The sequence below is a fragment of the Balaenoptera ricei genome, chromosome 18, assembly GCF_028023285.1.
Source record: "Balaenoptera ricei isolate mBalRic1 chromosome 18, mBalRic1.hap2, whole genome shotgun sequence".
NCBI classification, from domain to species: Eukaryota; Metazoa; Chordata; class Mammalia; order Artiodactyla; family Balaenopteridae; genus Balaenoptera; species Balaenoptera ricei.
In genome coordinates this window covers 431881-451671 of record NC_082656.1, presented here as the reverse complement: position 1 = coordinate 451671, position 19791 = coordinate 431881, and the positions used below count along the sequence as shown (strand labels likewise).

Sequence of the window (19791 nt, the reverse complement as noted above, 5' to 3'; positions counted from 1 at the left end):
CAGTTTTATTCAAACACTGTAATGGTGAATGTTTTATAAAGAACTTGTTCCAGTACTAATATGCACTATGGATTCTTAATTGAGCTATATCTTGATGTGATCAAATGTACATTCATTATATTTATACAAATGACACAGAGCTAAATAAATATATAAATAAATATATTAAACAGTAGTTTATCTCAGCATCTACTATAAAAGAGATACTTATTTACTTTTCTGTCATAACTAATCTCCTATCTCTCTAAAGATAATGTATTCCCAACCTGAAACTAAAACAACATTGTAAATTGACTATACTTCAATAAAAAAAATAAATAAATAAAAATAAAGATAATATATTCTATCTCATACCCAAAAGGAAAAAGAACAAGGTGAACAGAAGGGGGGAGTTAATTATATTAATAATATAAATTATTACATAATTAACTAAGATAACTGGTAAACAAAAAGTAGCATACGGCTACCAGTGAACGAATTTTCTAGCTCTGTGACCTTGCAGCTTAGAAAAGAGAGTCTGTCTTCACAATGAACTAGACTCCTTGTCTGAAAGACCCATGTAAATGACAAATGTCAGTATTCACACTCACTCTTTAATGCCTTGGGCTCTTTTCGGCCTTTTTCTTCCTTGTCCAAATCATGCTTTTTCGGGTATTTTTCTTTGGGTTCATTTTTTTTGGTCTCTTTCTCCTGAAAAAGACACATGTAAGACCCAAAACAAGAACAGAAAGAGCTGACACCGATTCTGAAAACTGGAAAACAGGTTCCTGGCGTCAGGCCCCCCTTTTGTGCACTGTGCACGTGGCCCCTGATGACTACATCTGCCCTCACATCAGCTGCTCCCTCAGTCAAGTTTACCCCTCAACTTCGACAATTTACAAAATATCATATTCAAAACCCAACAAGTTTCCTCACTCTCTTTGAATAATTTTTTATTAAAAATAAAACATATAAAATTATTTTTATAATAGTGAGATAAGCTCTATTAAATATATCTTTGCAAGAATTTAAAGACTCAAGGTTAGCGCACTCTGTGCTATTATTTAAGGAAAAAGTGGTATATTCTTTTCTCTTTTTTTTGGCCACGCCACGCTGCATATGGGATCTTAGTTCTTCGACCAGGAATCGAACCCATGCCTCCTGCACTGGAAGAGCAGAGTCTTAATCACTGGACCGCCAGGGAAGTCCCACAAGTGGTATAGTCTTGAGACAACAGGGGGAACATACAAGTAAGATGTGAAAAGCTAATAAAATAAGCTGACGAAGCTATAAGCTTTATTTCACAAGGCTACAGAGTAGCTGAGTTCCTCTAAAAACCCCTGACTTTTGTTCACAAATTAGCCCCCAATTTTCTAGTTGCGGTCAGTCCAAAAGAAAGCAAGTCTGGAGACTGTTGGGGTGGTTCAAAAGCTGGATGATCAGCATTTATAACTGCCTCTCACCAATCAGGCTTGTAGGGGAGCAGAATTTGCCTCCCCAAATATGTCTCTTGGGCGTATTACTTCTTTTAAGCTGGTTAATTTTGAAGAAACAGCAGGCATGGGGAAAACTCTGAAAACCAAGTAGGAGTTACCCTCTTGTGAGAAACATTTACATCTGTAAGGGAAATCTCCGTTTGTAAGGGTGTCTCCCAAACCTCCAGAGACAATCAGTGGAGCAGAAAGGACTTCCATCTGTGTGACCGCCCCGCCCTTGTCTACTGTGCTTTGCCTGGTCGCTGCCCCTAACTGCTTCCCCATCCTCAACATCCTCTTTGGTCTTTGGCTGAGGACGGTACAGGAGGTGAGGACTTCGTCCGTTTTGGCGAGTTACTCCGTTTTCCTGGGTCTCTTCCATGCGTACGTGTTATTAAACTTCTGTTTGATTTTCCCCCTGTTCATCTGTCTCATGTCAATTAATTCTAGACCAGCCAGACGAACCTAGAAGGGAGAGGAGAATTTCTTCCTCCTGATACACTATTACCTCCCTAATGGTAGAAAAGCTTCGTACACAGACACACCTCAGAGATACTGCGGGTTCGATTCCAGACCCCTGCAAATAAAGCGAGTATTGCACTAAAGTGAGTCACAATTTTTTTTTGCCTTCCAGGGCATATAAAAGTTATGTTTATACTACAGTATTAAGTGTGCAACAGCATTATGTCTAAAAAACCGTACATACCTTAATTAAAAAAAAAATACTGCTAAAAAATGCTAGCCATCATCTGAGCTTTCAGCCTTTTCTGCGATAGCAACATCAGAGATCACCGATCACAAACGCTGTACCACCTACAGTAATAACTTCCCCAGTGGTCAAGACTCCGCACTTCAACTGCAGGGGGCCCGGGTTCGATCCCTAGTTGGGGAAGTTCCGTATGCCTCGTGGGGTGGCCAAAAAACAAAAGTTTAAAATACTGCAAGAATGACCAAAATGTGGCACAGAGACACGAGGTGAGCAGATGCTGTGGGAAAAATGGCGCTGATGAAGTTGCTCGACGCAGGGTCGCCACAGACCTCCAATCTGTAAAAAAGGCACAATCTGTGAAGTGCAATAAAATGAGGTTGGTCTGCTGCAGCTTTACCGTTTCCTCTTCATTATCTGTGAAACTTCTTGACCAACCAAGAGTGCTAGCTTGATCTGAACGTTTGTGTGTTGTGTAAGATGTAAGCTACAGTCCTTCAATCAGATCAAACCATCCCCTCCACCCTGCCCTGGGTACTCACCTCTGTACTCACCTCCCCCGGGGAGTCTGCGGGCCTGGAGCCTCTCTCCTCCACACATGGTCTGGAGCTCTTCTGTGCTGGGGCGGAGGCAGCCATTGGCTTATCTAACTCAGCGCTACTTCGGCCTTTGTCTGGATTCCTTTGCTTTTTCTGTGTATTTTTCTTCTCTGAGAGGCTCTTGTTTTCTAGCTTTTTGCTCTCTTTAAGTTCCTCTGTCCTTCTCAGTTTCTTTTTTTTCCTCTTTGCTTTGACATCCTCCTCATCAGCACTTACAGTGCCATCCTGCTGTTTATCAGAAATAGTATCTTGAATCGCCTCGGGCTCTGCTTTATCTTTGGCAGCTTTAATTGGCTGCTTCTCGCTTCTGTTGTCAGAATGTAAATCCTCACTGTCTTCTTCCTGAAAAGGGGAATCATTAAGGACACTCAATTCGAAGTCCACCTGAGATTCAACACATTTCTCTTTTTTTGTTTTTCTGTTTTCTTTGGAATCTTCTCTTCTTTTAGTCTTTAAGTCTCTTATTTCACCCTTTTTAACTTTCTTTACCTCCTTAGTTTCTTTTATATCATCTTTTTTGGGCTTTTTGGACTCCTTTAATTCTTCTTTGGCTTCCAAAATTCTTTTCTTTGTCCTTAAATCAAAAACCAAACTTTCAGAGGAGCTCTCCAGGTCTGGTTTGGGTTTATCTTTTAGTTTCCCAGTCTTTGCTTTTTTCTTTTTCAGATCATCTGGGCTTTTCTCTTCTTTTTGCCTTAGTTTTTTCTTTTTCTTCTTTGAAGAAGTGTCTTCGTTGGTCTCACTTTGTTGATCACTATCAGAGTTTGCCTCAAATATGTCATTATTTAAGGGCAGTCTCTATAAAGTATAAAAAAGATTTAAATACTCGTTAACATAGTAATTTAAAAGGTTTTGAACAGTAGTACTAATGAAATCTGGTAGGAATTCTTTTCTCCAAGCAGTTTCTCAACTCCTTAAAATTACTTATGTGAATTAACGTTGTACAATATTACTTATATTTCTGATTTAACAAATAGGTCTTGGTGGTGACGAAAAGGGTCAGTTTAAGGAAACAGATAAACACAGAGGGACAGAAAATGTCAACGCTGCTGTAGGTTCCAACAGTCATATGTATGGTGGGTTGCACATGATTCCAACTTCAGAATTTCCAGAAACACCAAGGAAGTAATTTGTACAGACTTTACTGGATGCCAAAATAGTAGTTACAAACCCAAACGCAAAGATTTTTTTAAGACTTTGGATCCCAGAATATCTTTAAACTTGCTGTTACATTTCACAGTTTACATAAGAAACGAGCAAGACTGAAAAGAAATCTTACTTCCCCAATTGACTTGGTTTGTGTAATGCAGAATCTGAAATATCTCCTCTGGAAAATATCTTTTCCTATTCTAAACAAACAAACAAAACCCCATTAGAATAAAGTCTCCGTATAGATACAAAAACACTATGCAAAGCATTTTCGGTTCCCATTTCCCCAAATTCTCTTCTAAATGACCTGGGGAAGGAAAGGAGGGAGAGAAAAGATAGGTGTGTTTTTAGAAGTTAAAAGACCACCACCAAGGTTACTAAGGTAGCGGAATGTGGTGGCATCGGCAAAGCTTTCTGACTTCTCCTACAGCGCTTCATAAAGACAGAGCAACTGGAAAGCAAAACAAACCCCCCACAGACGACATCCATAACCCAATTAGGGGGCCAAGTATCCCAAGGAACTCCAAAATATAAGCTGGTAGGGACAAACTACTAATAGCCGTAAGACCTCTGTAGCATGAATATCTCCACAAGAGCAAGCAAAGGCAGCAATGAAAATGGGAGAAATCACTGAAAAGTCTGGCAGGTGACCATGGGGGGAGCAGCTGAAAGGGGAGGAGCTTTGGGCACCAGAGGGTGCAGGGCTGGTCCAGGCCCTGGGGATGCTCCCTGCCAGGATGGCCGGGACAAGACCCACAGTGAGAAGCTGCAGAGACCAGATTCCAAATAAAGCAGGACAGAGAAATAGAAAGAAAGAAAACAGAAGATTCAGACGTAAGTGGTGGTGGTGGCGGGGCAAAAGCAGAGCCGGAAAAGCCCTCACGGAGTCTAAGGCTAGACTGTCCAACCCTCCGAAACACAGTAAAGAAGGTCGCCCAGCAGCCATGAAGCTAAACAGATTACCCTGTTCTCCTCCTCTGCCTTCTAAGATCTCAGAAGAAGAAATTTCACATAAATATAAGCAACAGAAATTGATTAGGATAGAATATTTTACTAAACTGTTATAAGAAAAAACAGACTAAGGAAAAAAAAAAAAAAAAAACAGACTAAGGAATAGAGTAACTAACCTAAAAAGGACAACAGCATGTCCGAAAGACACGCCTACTTTAAAAAGAACCAAGAGGCCCCAAATGTAGTCACTCATTGTAAGCCCACCAAGACCTAAAGCCTAACCTCTCCCGTGACTGGAATTTTAAACCCTTCAGTCTGGAATTTCCTGGTCAGGACTAGTGAGGTAACTTCCCTAGTAAGACCCCCAGTCTCCCCCTAAGGGAAGGTGACCCAGCCTGAAATCATCCACTCTTTTAACCTCCTCATCCCACCTCCTCTGCCAGAAACAACCTTCCCTTTTATACAGCTCCTGGGAGCATCCTTCTCTTTGTTAGATGGGACGCTGCCCAATCCGTGAATTGGATAAAGCCAATTAGATCTTCAAACTGCCTCCGTTGAATTTTGGTTTCTACAGAAGAGTGAAAATAAAAAATTTGAGGCATCAGGTAAAAAGGCTAAGTCATTTATAAGAGAAGGAAACTCAGATTTGTCATTAGAGAGCAGTACTTCAAACTGGGTATGGAGGGAAAGGAAGGCAGGGAGAACAGGTCCTAATTAACAACAAACAAATAAACCTCTTTATCAAACTGATAACCACAGAGAAGAAAAAAAGAATTAATCCAAGTAACTTTAGAACAATCAACACGGGAAGTGAATATACTGTAAGGACAAAAAGAACTGCAAATAACTTTGGAATTTTACAGTAGAATGGGCATAGCAAATCTGAAACTGATTTCTAATTATTGTAGGACTCAGTAAATGAGTACATATAATGTTGATGAGAACCAGAGTTCTCATGGAAGAAAAGGGAGACAGAACTGCGGACAGTGAGAATGATAGGAGGACGCTGAGGTGATGGACCGAAATTACAGACATCGGTGTGAACTTGACTTAAAACAAATAAACATGTATTTTTTCCCTTTATCTCTGTCTAAAGGGCCTGAAAATAATGATGTCCCAGTAGCAATAAGTACATCTTGGTTTCTAAATTCTATTCTCATCTAAAAAGAATCAGGATTCCCTGGAAAATAGGTGATATCAGGGCCAGAGCAGGAAAGTACATGCTACTGGGACACCTTGTGCCAGAGAGCAAAGACATGCCCAAAACCGACAGGGACATAGCAAGAGGACACAGGAGCTGGCCTAAAGGGGCTCTCACGAGCCAATGTGGGACCGTTTTAGCATTAATGTAAACAACAACGGTAATTAAATAAAAAGATCCCATGAGTGTGTACTGGTATTTAAAAAATTCAAGGGGGTGGAAGGAGCTGCTCTTTATGGGGTACAAAATGAAAAATATGGAATAACAGGGTCAGAAAGTCATTATTGGAAGCCACCACAGTAATAACTAATTAAGGCAACATTCTCCAAAGTATTTTATGGAACAGATGAACTTATTTGCAAAGCAGAAACAGAGTTACAGATGTATAGAACAAACTTATGGTTACCAAGGGGGGAAGTGGGGGGTGGGGGTGGGATGAATTGGGAGATTGGGATTGACATATACACACTGTTGATACTATGTATAAACTAGATAACTGAAGAGAACCTACTGTAGAGCACAGGGAACTCTACTCAGTGCTCTGTGGTGACCTAAATGGGAAGGACGTCCAAAAAAGAGTGGATATACGTATATGTATAACTGATTCACTTTGCTGCACAGCAGAAACTAACACTACACTGTAAAGCAGCTATACTCCAATACAAATTTTAAAAAAAGAAAAAAAGATTCTACAAAGTATTTTAAAATCATGGATGAGAGGTTGTTGGGGAACAAGTGATTCTCACCATCTCAGAGATTACTTATAATCGGGTTGCTTACTATCAGGTTACTTATTGTCAGATTACTTACTATTTTACAAGGGAAAAAGGTACCTTTAAAAGGGGAGAAAAAATGATGCGCCTCACTTTATCACATAATTATAATTTAACATCAGCAATGAGATAACTGACACATGGCTCATCTCTCGATGTCACGTACCTTACCTACAGAATACATTGGCCAGAATGTTTACACTCAATCTACAAATCATCTAATTCCAATTTTAAAAATACTATTTGTGATTTAACATTAATTAGCATTCATCTAATTCCAATGTGAAGAACCTTCTATAAAACAACTGGCCTGGAGTCTTAAAAGGGGGGCAAAGGGCTCTGGAGTGCTCTAGATGAGAGGAAACCGAAGACGGGAGACTAAACGCATGCAGGACAGAGGGCGGTGAAGGACACGCCAGGACCTCCAGGAAACCCACACGGTGGCACCAGGCACCGGCTGTGCATGGGACAACAGCACTGCTGCTGTCACGCTGCTGAGGTATCACCAGTCCTGATGCAGCAGAGGGTCTGTGCTGCTATGATACACATGGTCAGGAACACAAAGGCAAAGTCTGCACCTCGCTCAAGGCTCACCTGAAAGCTACCCCTTTGGTTTAAGCAAGTTCTGTAAGAGAGACTTCTCTACCTTCTCAAATTTCCCTCAGTCCTGAAGAGTTTACAACTGACTTCCACCTTCTTGAAAACCATTTTCCTAAAGGCTAGTGTTGACCTCCTCGTTTCCAAGCAGAATAGCCTGATTTTACTTAAATTTTCTGCATTGGTAAAAGGGAAAAGGGGGGAAAAAGAGGAAGAATAAACGAAGCTTGCTAGGTGTATGACTAATATTACTTCAAAAAAATTTTTAACAAGAATTCTAAAACTGAATTATTTTCTCAAAATACTTACAATCAATCAGATTCTTAGTTGGAACACAGTAATAAGAAACACTATCCTGCACACTCCACCAACTCCCCACTCTATATTTTCAGCCCAGATCTCCCTCTTCAACTCAGACCCATGTTGCCAATGCGAGACTGCCCATCTTCACTTGGATGACAAGTAACTAACTAAAATCTCATGTGTTCAAAACTGGAACTGTTCCCTGAATAACACCATCACTTATCTAGGTTCCCAAGCCAGTAACCTGAGCCATCTCTGACACCACTTCTTCCTTCATCAGCTCAGTCACCGATCCTATGTGCATCAATTCTCCAACCTCCCCACCTCAATTCAGCCCCTCACCTCTCCCCGCCAGCAGTCTCTCCCCACTCCAGAGTCAGGTCAGGACCACAGCGTCTCAGAATCACCTTCCCAGTGATGTTAGTAATAAAGGCAGAAGGAATGTCAGAATTAGAAAATCACTATTTTCCAACCTGCAATGAAATAATAGTTCTAGGCAACAATCATCAATGGCTCCTAAAACCTACACACGAAATGTGAGTTTTCTAATGGTGGATCAGACTGAAAACACCTAATCTCAATGATCCTGTTAATCTCACTGGAAAGGAGTCAGCTAGACAAGATGGGCCTTCTGATGTGTTATAGCACCACTCATGACCATCCTTGCAAAATAAATAAATAAACCAATAAACGCGAGAGCAATCCTGCTTCTACATCTAGCTACCGGTTCACAAGAACACAGGGGACAGAGGAACATGTTAAAAGCTATCGTGTGCTCATCCAAACCCAGAATATGGGAAATTCTACAGAACAACAATGTGGTCTCTTCATCAAATAAACATGATGGGGAAAAATGGGGGAAGGTTAGAGGAAGAAGCTGCTATAGATTAGAAGAGATTTAGAGATTATCAATGATATACAACATGCAGACCTTTTTCAAATCCCAATTCAATCAAATCAACAAAGACGTTTTGTTTTGTTTCTTTGAGACAGCTGGGGGAAACTGAACACGTTATTAGATAATAGAAGATATTAAGAAACAAGTGTAAACTTTTTTGGTACGATAATGGTATAGCGGTTATGTTTTCACAATGTCTGTAATCTAATAAAGTTTTGCAGGGTAGAGTGATATGACGTCTGGAGTACTAAAGTATTTGCCTTAAAATACTCCAGCAAGTAAAAGGGGAGAGTGGGAGCCGCAGACAGGAAGAATGGCGAAGTCCTCATAGTGACCGGAACTGGGTGATGAATTCTCAAGTCTCACGATATAGCCTTCTGCATTTTTATATGTCCAAATTTTCTTAATAAAATTCTTCAAAAAAGCAAGTTCCTAAAACATAAACCTCATCACACGACTTCCCTCGAAACTTCTGCCGGCTCTTCTACTGCCCAAATGGTTGAGTTTAAATCCAGGTGCATACACATTTCTTCCCAATTTCTGCCCCGGTGTCACTCCTGCTCCTTTCCAAGTGAAAGCTCTGGCACTTCTCACCATTACCCCCAAATCTGTGCTTTTGCAAAACTCTGCATCTTTGTACCTGCCTCCCCTCCTAGGACCCTTGAATTTCTCATCTCTTAGGGCTTCGGCCAAATGACAAATCTTCTGTAATGCACCTTTGATGCTTATCCTCCGACTTTCCACAGCGGCCTCACAGCTGCCCGAGATCGTGTCTCACTCCGTGTTTCAGGTTCCGTCCACCTGGCCCTCCCCTTCACGTACCGTGAGCGCCTTGAAGGCAGAGGCACATCTTATTCTTCTTCCTCCTAATGACTGACATATGAGAACTGGATTTTTTGAATGAATGAACATGAAATAATTAGCAAACAAGAGGCTGGAGTTATCCCTTTCATCAGGTAAAACAACTTAAAAGAAGTCCACAATTCCAAAGATTCTCACCTGTACAAACAGAAAGACCCCCGGGGTCCCACCCACCCCGAACTCCACAGCTGGCACCCCACAGCGTGAGGGCAGCCTCCTCTCAGCACAGCTACTCGGCGCCTCCCTGTCGTCCCACTTGGTCCTGGCCACCAGCCAGGCTGCTGGCCCCATGTGGTGGCGGCAGGGTCACCCGTCGGCTGCTGCCCAGCACAGCTGATTTACAAGGCCGCATCAGCTTCTGGTGCACAGCGAAGCGATTCAGTTACACCTCCACACTTATGTCCTTTTCCATGATGGTTTATTACGGGTATGCAGATAGTTCCCTGGGCTCTACAGTACGACCTTGTTGTTTATCCACTCTATAGATAATAGTTTGTATCTGCTAACGCCAAACTCCTGATTTATCCCTCCCCCACCCCCTTTCCCCTTTGGTAACCATCAGTTTGTTTTCTATGTCTGTGAGTCTGTTTCTGTTTCGTAAATAAGTTCATTTGTGTCATATTTTAGATGCCACATATAAGTGATGTCTTATGGTATTTGTCTGTCTGACTTACTTGGCTTAGTATGACAATCTCTACGTCCATCCATGCTGCTGCAAACGGCATTATTTCATTTTTTTTGAAGACTGAGTAATATTCCACTGTATATATGTACCACATCTTCTGTATCCATTCACCTGTCCATGGACATTTAGGTTGCTTCATGTCTTGGCTATTCTGAATAGTGCTGCTACTTATCCTAATTCCTCAGTCACCTGGGAAGAACTTTAACGCTGGCTCCTTAGCACATAACTTTGAAAAAAGACTTTTCCTCTGGTCATTAGACTACTCCCAAGATAGTTACAACCTGTATGTTTTATATATAAATGGGTGGATGCAAATAAATAATATAGCAGTTTGGTTTTAGGCTTCAAAATACTCTGTGTGAAATTATTATTTAGCATGTATCAAATGAATCAGTAGGTTAGTTGCACCAGGGTAATCCAGCCCTGGAGTAACTGGCCAGATTCAGTGAAGTCAGGACATAAAAAATAGCTACCATCTGATGAACAGTTGTTTGCCATCAAACAACAGGTATTAGATGATACAAAGGAATTAGTGTTAACTTTTAAAATAACTAAAAAATAGTCGAACAAAATTAAAACCACACATATCACAAGTCTGAGCACTTTCAGTATACTAGTAATCTGTCTTCTTACTCATTTTAATAGTTTCACACATAAAATAAACATATTATTTATTACCCAAATTAGGACAACTTTGAAAATGAACGGGACCCTGATCACAGTCACACCAAGTCAACAGGCTCTTAAGCTGGGCTGCCCGCACAGATCAGGGTCAGTCACCCTGCTCTGCCTGGTCAACACCCAGTCCACAGGAATGGCAATCAATACTGTATGCGAGGTGTGATGACAAAACAACTGAACAAGGTACACACACCCCAGCACCACCCCCTCTACCTAACCACCTCTGGAAACCATGAGCTTTTCAACAGTGCAACCATTGCTCAAATAACTTTTGGAAGTTCACCCCTGCACCTTTAGAACCATCACCACGCTTTTCTTGGGTACAAAGAGGAGGCGTTGCTAGAAATTTTCTTGCATGACATATAGATTCTTATGAAGACAATTCCAAAATAAATAATTTAAAACCATTTTGGGCCATGGAACTATTGGAATAAATGTTTACTTCACAAAATGTACACTCAAAAATAAAGCTCATTTGGGTGCACAAATTCTAATTCATTTTACATTAAAAGAGTACATATATTTATTATTTTACAGGCAGTATTTCAAAAAGCAAAAAAAAAAAACGCTATCCTCAGACAAATTTTAAAATAAAGGCAAAACTATCTCTTAGCTGAGTAGTAGGGACACAGATGATTATTAAAAAACACAGTTGTTTGCCGGTTAGAATATGTACTGATAAAAAATTATTTTAAAAGAAAGGCAGGGGCTTCCCTGGTGGCGCAGTGGTTAAGAATCCACCTGCCAGTGCAGGGGACACGGGTTTGAGCCCTGGTCTGGGAAGAACCCACATGCCACAGAGCAACTAAGCCCGTGCGCCACAACTACTGAGCCTGCGCTCTAGAGCCCGCGAGCCACAACTACTGAGTCCACGTGCCACAACTACTGAAGCCTGCATGTCTAGAGCCCATGCTCTGCAATAAGAGAAGACACCACAATGAGAAGCCCGCACACCACAACGAAGAGTAGCCCCCGCTCACCACAACTACAGAAAGTCTGCAAGCAGCAACAAAGACCCAACACAGCCAAAAATAAAATAAATAAATTAAAAAAAAAAAAAAAAAAAAGAAAGGCAGCAAAATCCTTTTATATGGTACTACTCTTAAAAGTAAGATCATACATGGACAACTTGTAAGGCCCCTCAAGAGCAAAAGATAGATATGATCTATCTTCATAAAACTGTGACCATTTAAGGGTCTGGCCCATTTAAGACACTCTATATTTACTTGGGGAAGAAAAAAAAAAAAAAAAAAGCTATCCCTAAAAAAAGAACCAAAAATGTAAAAACAATAAAATGTTGGCGTGACAGGCCAGTCGAGGTTCTCCTGTGTCCTGTGGCATCAACCATCAAAGCTCACGCAGACCAGCGGCTGCCTTGTCTGTCGATTTTCAGTCCACTAAAAATGAAGGTCTGGAGAGTCTCACACAAATGAATGTTAAATAGCACCTCATTTTTTCTTTTTAGCTTCAAATACCTGATGGTCGGTAAAAAGGTATCCGAATGCTAAATGATAAAAAGTATTTTAATGAACAAACACCATTTCTGCATCATGTATATTTTCTGGTGAAGAGCATCAACAATCACTTTTTGGGGTATTTTAGAAACCATTTCTAACTTCTGTGATGCTTACTAAGTCCTAAGCAAGCAGTGCTCCCAGATTTAAGTAGATAAACTGATGAATCAAATAGTCTTAAATACTGCTGTAGTAAAACCTCTTCACAAGACAAAGATTTTGGTGAATGGGAAATATCACAGTTTTCACAGGTAGCAAATGTTTGTTTCTTGCATGCACAGAATGATGACGAGAGGAACGAAGCACTTTCTCCTACCGGCTCTACTTCTAACCCTACGGTGAAAGAATCACAAGAACTTATGAACAGCACTATTTTGCTGAAGTGGGAAAAGGTCAGCGACCAGTGCATTTTTGCCATATGCCTGTCCACTGACACTACTCAATGATTAGGTCAAAAAGTCACAGCAATATAAATACTGGAACACTTTATAAAAGAATTCAGGAGAAAGTTCACCTGACATAAGAAACAGAGGTTTCAGTCTTATAAAAATTCAAAATGTTATTAGTGCCTAGAATTTTAAGTTACTTATAAAATAGTAAGGATAGCTTAGAAAAAGGCACTTCCAAGTGGAGAAGTGTCTTCCTAAAACTAGGACAAGGATTAAGAATAAGCCTCAGGGACTTCCCTGGTGGTCCAGTGGTTGAGAATCCGCCTTCCAATGCAGGGGAAGTGGGTTCGATCCCTGGTCGGTGAACTAAGATCCCACAGGCCACAGGACAACTAAGCCCACTCGCCGCAACTACTGAGCCTGTGCGCCACAACTAGAGAGAAGCCCATGCACCACAACGAAAGATCCCGCATGCCACAATGAAGATCCAGCGAGCCGCAACTAAGACCAGACGCAGGCAAATAAATTAAAAAATTTAAAAAAACAAGAATAAGCCTCAAACAGACCAGTCGATCAGGAATCACTCTCATTCAGACTGTCATCAACAACTTTAAATCAAGAGAGTTGCAAGTTGGGTTTAACCAGAGCCTTGGTAAAGTGAAAGGGCCAATAAAGCCAGTATTCTATAAGTCAAGACTTCTCGGGAGAAGTTTCAGCAAACTTATCTCACTAATAAAGCAGGAAAGTTAGAAATAAATTTAAGAAGATTTCAGTCAAAATGTCTAAATTTTGAGAGTAATATGAACCAATCACTTAGTAAGACAGGTGCATTTGTGTTTGTATAGTGTTTTTAGTGAAAGAAATAGGGAAGGAGGGAGTAGGCACCCATTCTAGAAAAGTGAAGTATAACTGTAGCAAAAAACTAAAGAAAACAGTCTCTAATCTGAACTCATCTTGTAAAGGATTTCCTTTACAAAAATTTTAAAAGTACTGAAGGTTTTGCTTAGTAATTTAAAAACTGTATTTATTAAAGACCCTGCCACTACAGCATACAATTAAAAAACTGGTAATTCCACTCCTATAAATGGATTTCAAACTACAGCCCAAACCAAAAGAAAACCTACCATAGTGGTTAAGTGTGGCTGCCTGCCTCTGTCACTACTAACGGGTGAATCTGGGCTGGCACTGAACTTACCTAAGCCTCCGTTTCTTCATCTTAATCCATGAAAGTGTTGGCCCAGCATTTGGCACAGACAGAGGACATGTGCTGGGTGAGCAGAGGCTGCCTCTATCACGGCTATTATTATTAACAACTGCTACACACAGTCAAGTCCCAATACTGTTTTTGTCAGTTAAAAAATACTAAGTATGTAGTTGAAACTCAAGTTGTAGGGAAAGAAGGGATCAATATTCAGCCCTTAAAAAATAACTTCAACAACTAAGACTCTTTATTGTGAGCAATCTTCACTATATAGTTCTAAGTTCAAGAACCTCTGTCAGTATTCTAAAAAAATGATAATTATTTCTAATGAAAAAGAAAACTAGGGCTTCCCTGGTGGCACAGTGGTTGAGAATCTGCCTGCCAATGCAGGGGACACGGGTTCGAGCCCTGGTCTGGTAAGATCCCACATGCCGTGGAGCAACTGGGCCCGTGAGCCACAACTACTGAGCCTGTGCGACTGGAGCCCGTGCTCCGCCAACAAGAGAGGCCACGATAGTGAGAGGCCCGCACACCGCGATGAAGAGTGGTCCCCGCTTGCCACAACTAGAGAAAGCCCTCGCACAGAAATGAAGACCCAACACAGCCAAAAATAAAAATAAATAAATAAATAAAAAGAAAACTAAAAGCAAAAGCAAGAAGTTGAATTAGAGTCAGTTCAATTTATAAATAGAAGCTATAAATGAAACTTACAAAGAAAAGTAAAATGGGAAATTCTTAGAAGATTCATAAATAAAGCCAATTCAATAATGTGTGGAATATGAGAATCAAGGATAAAACAATGGACAAATCCATAGAAAGAAACTCTTTTTTTTTTTTTTAATTTTCAGTTTTTTAAAAAAATTTTATTTATTTGGCTGTGTTGGGTCTTCGTTTCTGTGCGAGGGCTTTCTCTAGTTGTGGCAAGCGGGGGCCATTCTTCATCGCGGTGCGCGGGCCTCTCACTGTCGCGGCCTCTCTTGTTGTGGAGCACAGGCTCCAGATGCGCAGGCTCAGTAGTTGTGGCTCACGGACCCAGCTGCTCCGCGGCATGTGGGATCTTCCCAGACCAGGGCTCGAACCCACGTCCCCTGCATTGGCAGGCGGATTCTCAACCACTGCGCCACCAGGGAAGCCCGAAGGAAACTCTTAAAACAAGTTTGTGCATTAGTTTTAATGTTATCCCACTTTAGACCACCATCAAGTCTTTTTTCAAACTGCTGATGATAGAAGTTTAACTCATCTGAGTTCCTTTGAATTCTTTATCCTTCCTTACCACCAACAAGAGCTACTAAAAAACAAAAAAGTGGTTAAAAATTGAAGTGGAAATAGAAAAGAAAAACAAAAGACCCGGAGATAATCAGACCTGTGAATAATCTGAAACGGATTAAAATTTATAGCTTTATAAAGTGATCTAAGAATTGTTTGAATTAGCAGAAAAGTCAGACTTAGAAATATGTTAATAATGCTGATTAAATATAAGAGTATGTGTTGTATCTGTAATAGTAACATGAATAGCATAAAAAATATTCCTCAGGTATACAAAAACATGATGCTCACATCATGGACGAACAAGTAAAGTTTCAACACATCTCTTTTCTCCCCACTATCATCTTACTCTTAACTTAAAGGAAAATAACAACATGTCCAAACTATACCTGTTTGTCACCTGCAATCACAGCTTGGCTACAGAAAAAAGAGCCCGGCAAAAATCAATGAAAGCATTCTATGAGAATCAATTGGCTATACAGAACTTACAATAGGAATGTTGTATATTTTATTATTATTTGTAAATTCCTTACTATACATTCTGTATATTATTAAAATATATAATAAACTTATTATACTAAAAAAAACCACTATGAGATAAAATATAATACCTGGACATCTTTCTTCACTGGTTTAGCTTTGTTTTCCGCAACTTTCTTCCTAAATTCAAGAAGAACTTCTTTACAGTCCTCAAGGTGAACCTCAGGCTCCCAGGTATCATCATCTGGTGTGTATCCTTTCCATCGAACTTTATAAACGATCTTGCCCTGTTATATAAATTAAAAACAGGCAAATAAAGGATATTAGACTTGATTATAGTTCCACAGCCATGCAGTTGCTGAGAATACATGAACCAACTTGAAATGGAGATTAAAATCATGATAAAGACTGTTCATCTCCTGAGATCATTTGTGAATTCCTTAAAATACATAATGAAAGTCCATCCGACTGAAGTACAGCTGTAGTTTCTCCCTCTGAGGGCAACTGCTTACTATAGTGGAATAATAAAACATCAGTCATATTTTAATCTGTCCCCTCCTAATGTGAATCAGCCTAAAAGCCTCTCTTAAAATGTTCTCTGCAAGACATGAGAAGCTGGTAATTTTAACAGTTTCTGGGGAGAAGGAAGGAAGGAGAGTCAATCTTCAATCTATTTTGCATGTATTACTTTTCACTTAATAACTAATTTTTAAATTAAATAACCACAATAAAACAAACATAAAAAAAATGTTCATCTCCTAAAGCAAGTGGCAAAAAAAAAAAAAACCAGTATCACACCAAAAGCAAAAGCAACAAAAGCAAAAGTAAACAAGTCATACTATATCAAACTAAAAAGCTTCTACACAGCAAAGGAAACCATTAATAAAATGAAAAGGCAACCTACTGAATGGGAAGATATTTGCAAATCATATATCTAATAAAGAGTCAATATCCAGAATACATAAAAACCTGATACAACTAAAAAGCAAAAAACAATCTGATTAAAAAATGGGCAGAAGAACTGAACAGTTTTCCAAAGAAGACATACAGATGGCCAACACGTAGCTAAAAAGATGCTCAACATCACTAATCATTAGAGGAATGCAAATCAAAACCACAATGAGTTGTCACCTCACACCTGTCAGAATGGCTATTATCAAAAACAGAAGAAATATCAAGTGCTGATGAGGATGTGGAGAAAAAGAACTCTTTTGCACTTTTGGGTGAGACTGTAAATTGGTGTAGCCACTATGAAAAACAGTATGGAAGACCCTCAAAAAATTAAAAACAGAACTACCATATGATTCAGCAATCCCACTTCTGGGTATTTATCAAAAGAAAATGAAAACACTAACTGGAAAAGATATATGTACCCCCATGTTCACCGCAGCATTAGTTACAATAGCCAAAAAGTGGAAACAATCCAAGTGACCATCAATAAATGAATGAATACAGAAAACGTAGTGTGTGTATATAGACACACACATATATATCACATACATATATAATCATATACATCACACATATATGTATGTACACACACAGACACAGAATATTATTCAGCCATTAAAAAAAAGAATGAAGTCTTGCCATATGCAACGACATGGATGAACCTCAAGGGCCTTACGATAAGTGAAATAAGTCGGAGAAAGATAAATACTATATGATCTCACTTACACATGGAATATAAAAAGAAAAACAGGGTTTCCCTGATGGCACAGTGGTTAAGAAATCCGCCTGCCAATGCAGGGGACGTGGGTTCGAGCCCTGGTCCAGGAAGATCCCACATGCCGCGGAGCAACTAAGCCCATGCGCCACAACTACTGAGTCTGCGCTCTAGAGCCTGCGAGCCACAACTACTGAGCCCACGTGCCTAGAGCCCGTGCTCCGCAACAAGAGAAGCCACCGCAGTGAGAAGCCCGTGCACTGCAAGGAAGAGCAGTCCCAGCTTGCTGCAACTAGAGAAAGCCCCCACGCATCAACTAAGACCCAAGGCAGCCAAAAATAAATAAATAAATAAATTTTAAAAAAGAACAGGAAAACAAACAAACAAACAAAAAAACCCAAGCTCACAGATACAGAAAGCAGATCGGCAGTTGCCAGAGGCAGGGGTGGGGGTGGGAAATGGGTGAAGGGGGTCAAGAGGCACAAACTTCCAGTTACAAAATAAATATGTCACGGGGATGTAATAAATGTACAGCATGTGACCATAGTTAATAATACTGTACTGCATATTTGAAAGTTGGTAAGAATGCGGATCTTAAAAATTCTCATCACAAGAAAAAAATTTTTAGATGTTAACTAGACTTACTGCGGTGATCATTTCACAATATATACAAATATCAAATCATTATGTTGTACACCTAAAGCTATTATAATGTTATATATAATGTCAATAATACCTCAATTTTTAAAAAATTAAAATAAATAAAACCACAGTACCATCAATCCATTTTTTTATAAACCAAAGACTGAGGTCTTTTTCTGATTATCTAAGCAACGTGCAATCTTTGAAAATCAATGAAAAACAGGAAAAAACAAATAAAAGTCACCTCAAAATACTGATAACAATTTGATCTATTTCCTTCACCTTTTGCATTTATAAGTATATATTTAATGTATATATACTTAAAACACTGGGATAATACTATCAGTTTTTTTCTTGCTTTCTCACTGATATATCAAATAGTTCTTGCTTTAATATCTTCCAGAAACATAATTTTTAACGACTGAACATTATTCCATCATATAAATACAACAAAAAATACAATGACAACTTTCCCTTTGGAAACCAAAGGTTGTTTTGATTGTTTCCAATTTGTGTTTTTTATAAGTAACACTGTGACTCTGATTAGGTTGTTAGAATAAATTCCCAAAAGAGAGACCAACAGGATCAAATAATAAAGCCATTTAAAGATTGTAAAAATGCACTGTCAAATGTCTTCCAGAAAAGATGCTCCAACTTTCACCTCACCAGATACAAGAGCAGGGATCAGCAAACTGTAGCAGGGCCTGCCTCTGTTTTTGCTCATCCTGTAAGCTAAGAATGGTTTTACATTTTTAAATGGTTGAAAACAAATCATCCAATCATTATGTTGTACACCTGAAACTAATGTAATATTCTCAGTGAATTTCACTTCAATTAAAAAAAAATTAAAACACACACACAAAAACAAATCAAAAGAAGAATCATATTTACATCAAGTGCCTCAAAATGTGTTGTGCACTGTCAAAATCTCTGCATTTATTGGCTCACTTAATCTTTAGAATAACCCTGTGAAGTATTAATATTCATTTTACAGATGAGGAAACTGAAGCTTCTAGACAGACTAACTACTAATGATTACACAGCTAAAGAGTAGTTCAGCTGAAATCCAAACCCGGGACCTGGGCTGCATGCAGAAAGTCATCCCGCACTGTGAAGGCAATACGTGTAAATGCCAAAGGCAGATGCGGGTAACACGTTCTAGTGAGTTCCCAAGAAGGAAGATCACTGTCTTTGAGAGAAGGAAAGTTTTTTAGGAGAATGAGGTCACATTTCTACCATGATAAGGAACACCAACTCTAAACCCCCAAATTGTCTCTCAGCCTACAAAGTCTAAAATGTTTACTATATGGCAATTTACAAAAAAAGTTCTGCCATATTCCACATCCACTTACAAAATTATCATTAAGTCATTTACATTTTTTCTTTGAAAAATTACCTGCTATGTGCCCACTTTCACCACTGCTATTCAACGTTGTACTGGAAGTTCTAGCCAGAGCAATTAGGTAAGAAAAAGCTATAAAACGCATCCAGGTTGGAAAGGAAGAAATGAAACTATATTCATGGATGATATGATTCTATTTATAAAAAAATCCCAAAGAATACACAAGAAAGTAACCAGATCTAATAAATGAACTCAGCAAAGTTGCAGGGTACAATACACACAAAAATTAATTGTTTCCATACATCTGAAATGCCCAAACCAAAAATGAAATTAAGAAAGCAATTCCATTTACAATAGCATCTAAAGTATGAAATACTCAAGAATAAACTTAGCTAAGGACATAAAAGACTTGCATACTAAAAAACTACAAAAC

General features: G+C 39.3%; 1 protein-coding gene across 5 annotated transcripts in view; it reads right to left on the bottom strand.

Annotated features, from left to right (window-relative positions):
- MPHOSPH8 (M-phase phosphoprotein 8) overlaps positions 1 to 19791 on the bottom strand; it is a 51127-nt gene that overhangs the window by 22806 nt on the left and 8530 nt on the right. For 2 of the 5 annotated variants that reach the window (XM_059903224.1, XM_059903222.1), the window contains exons 2-4: positions 15840 to 15995; positions 2703 to 3557; positions 591 to 690 (exon numbers count right to left, since the gene is read on the bottom strand). In XM_059903224.1, coding sequence (XP_059759207.1) covers positions 591 to 690; positions 2703 to 3557; positions 15840 to 15995 — 1111 coding nt within the window. The remainder of the gene's footprint in view (positions 1 to 590; positions 691 to 2702; positions 3558 to 15839; positions 15996 to 19791) is intronic. The other 3 variants (XM_059903225.1, XM_059903223.1, XM_059903227.1) reach the window with 2 other exon arrangements.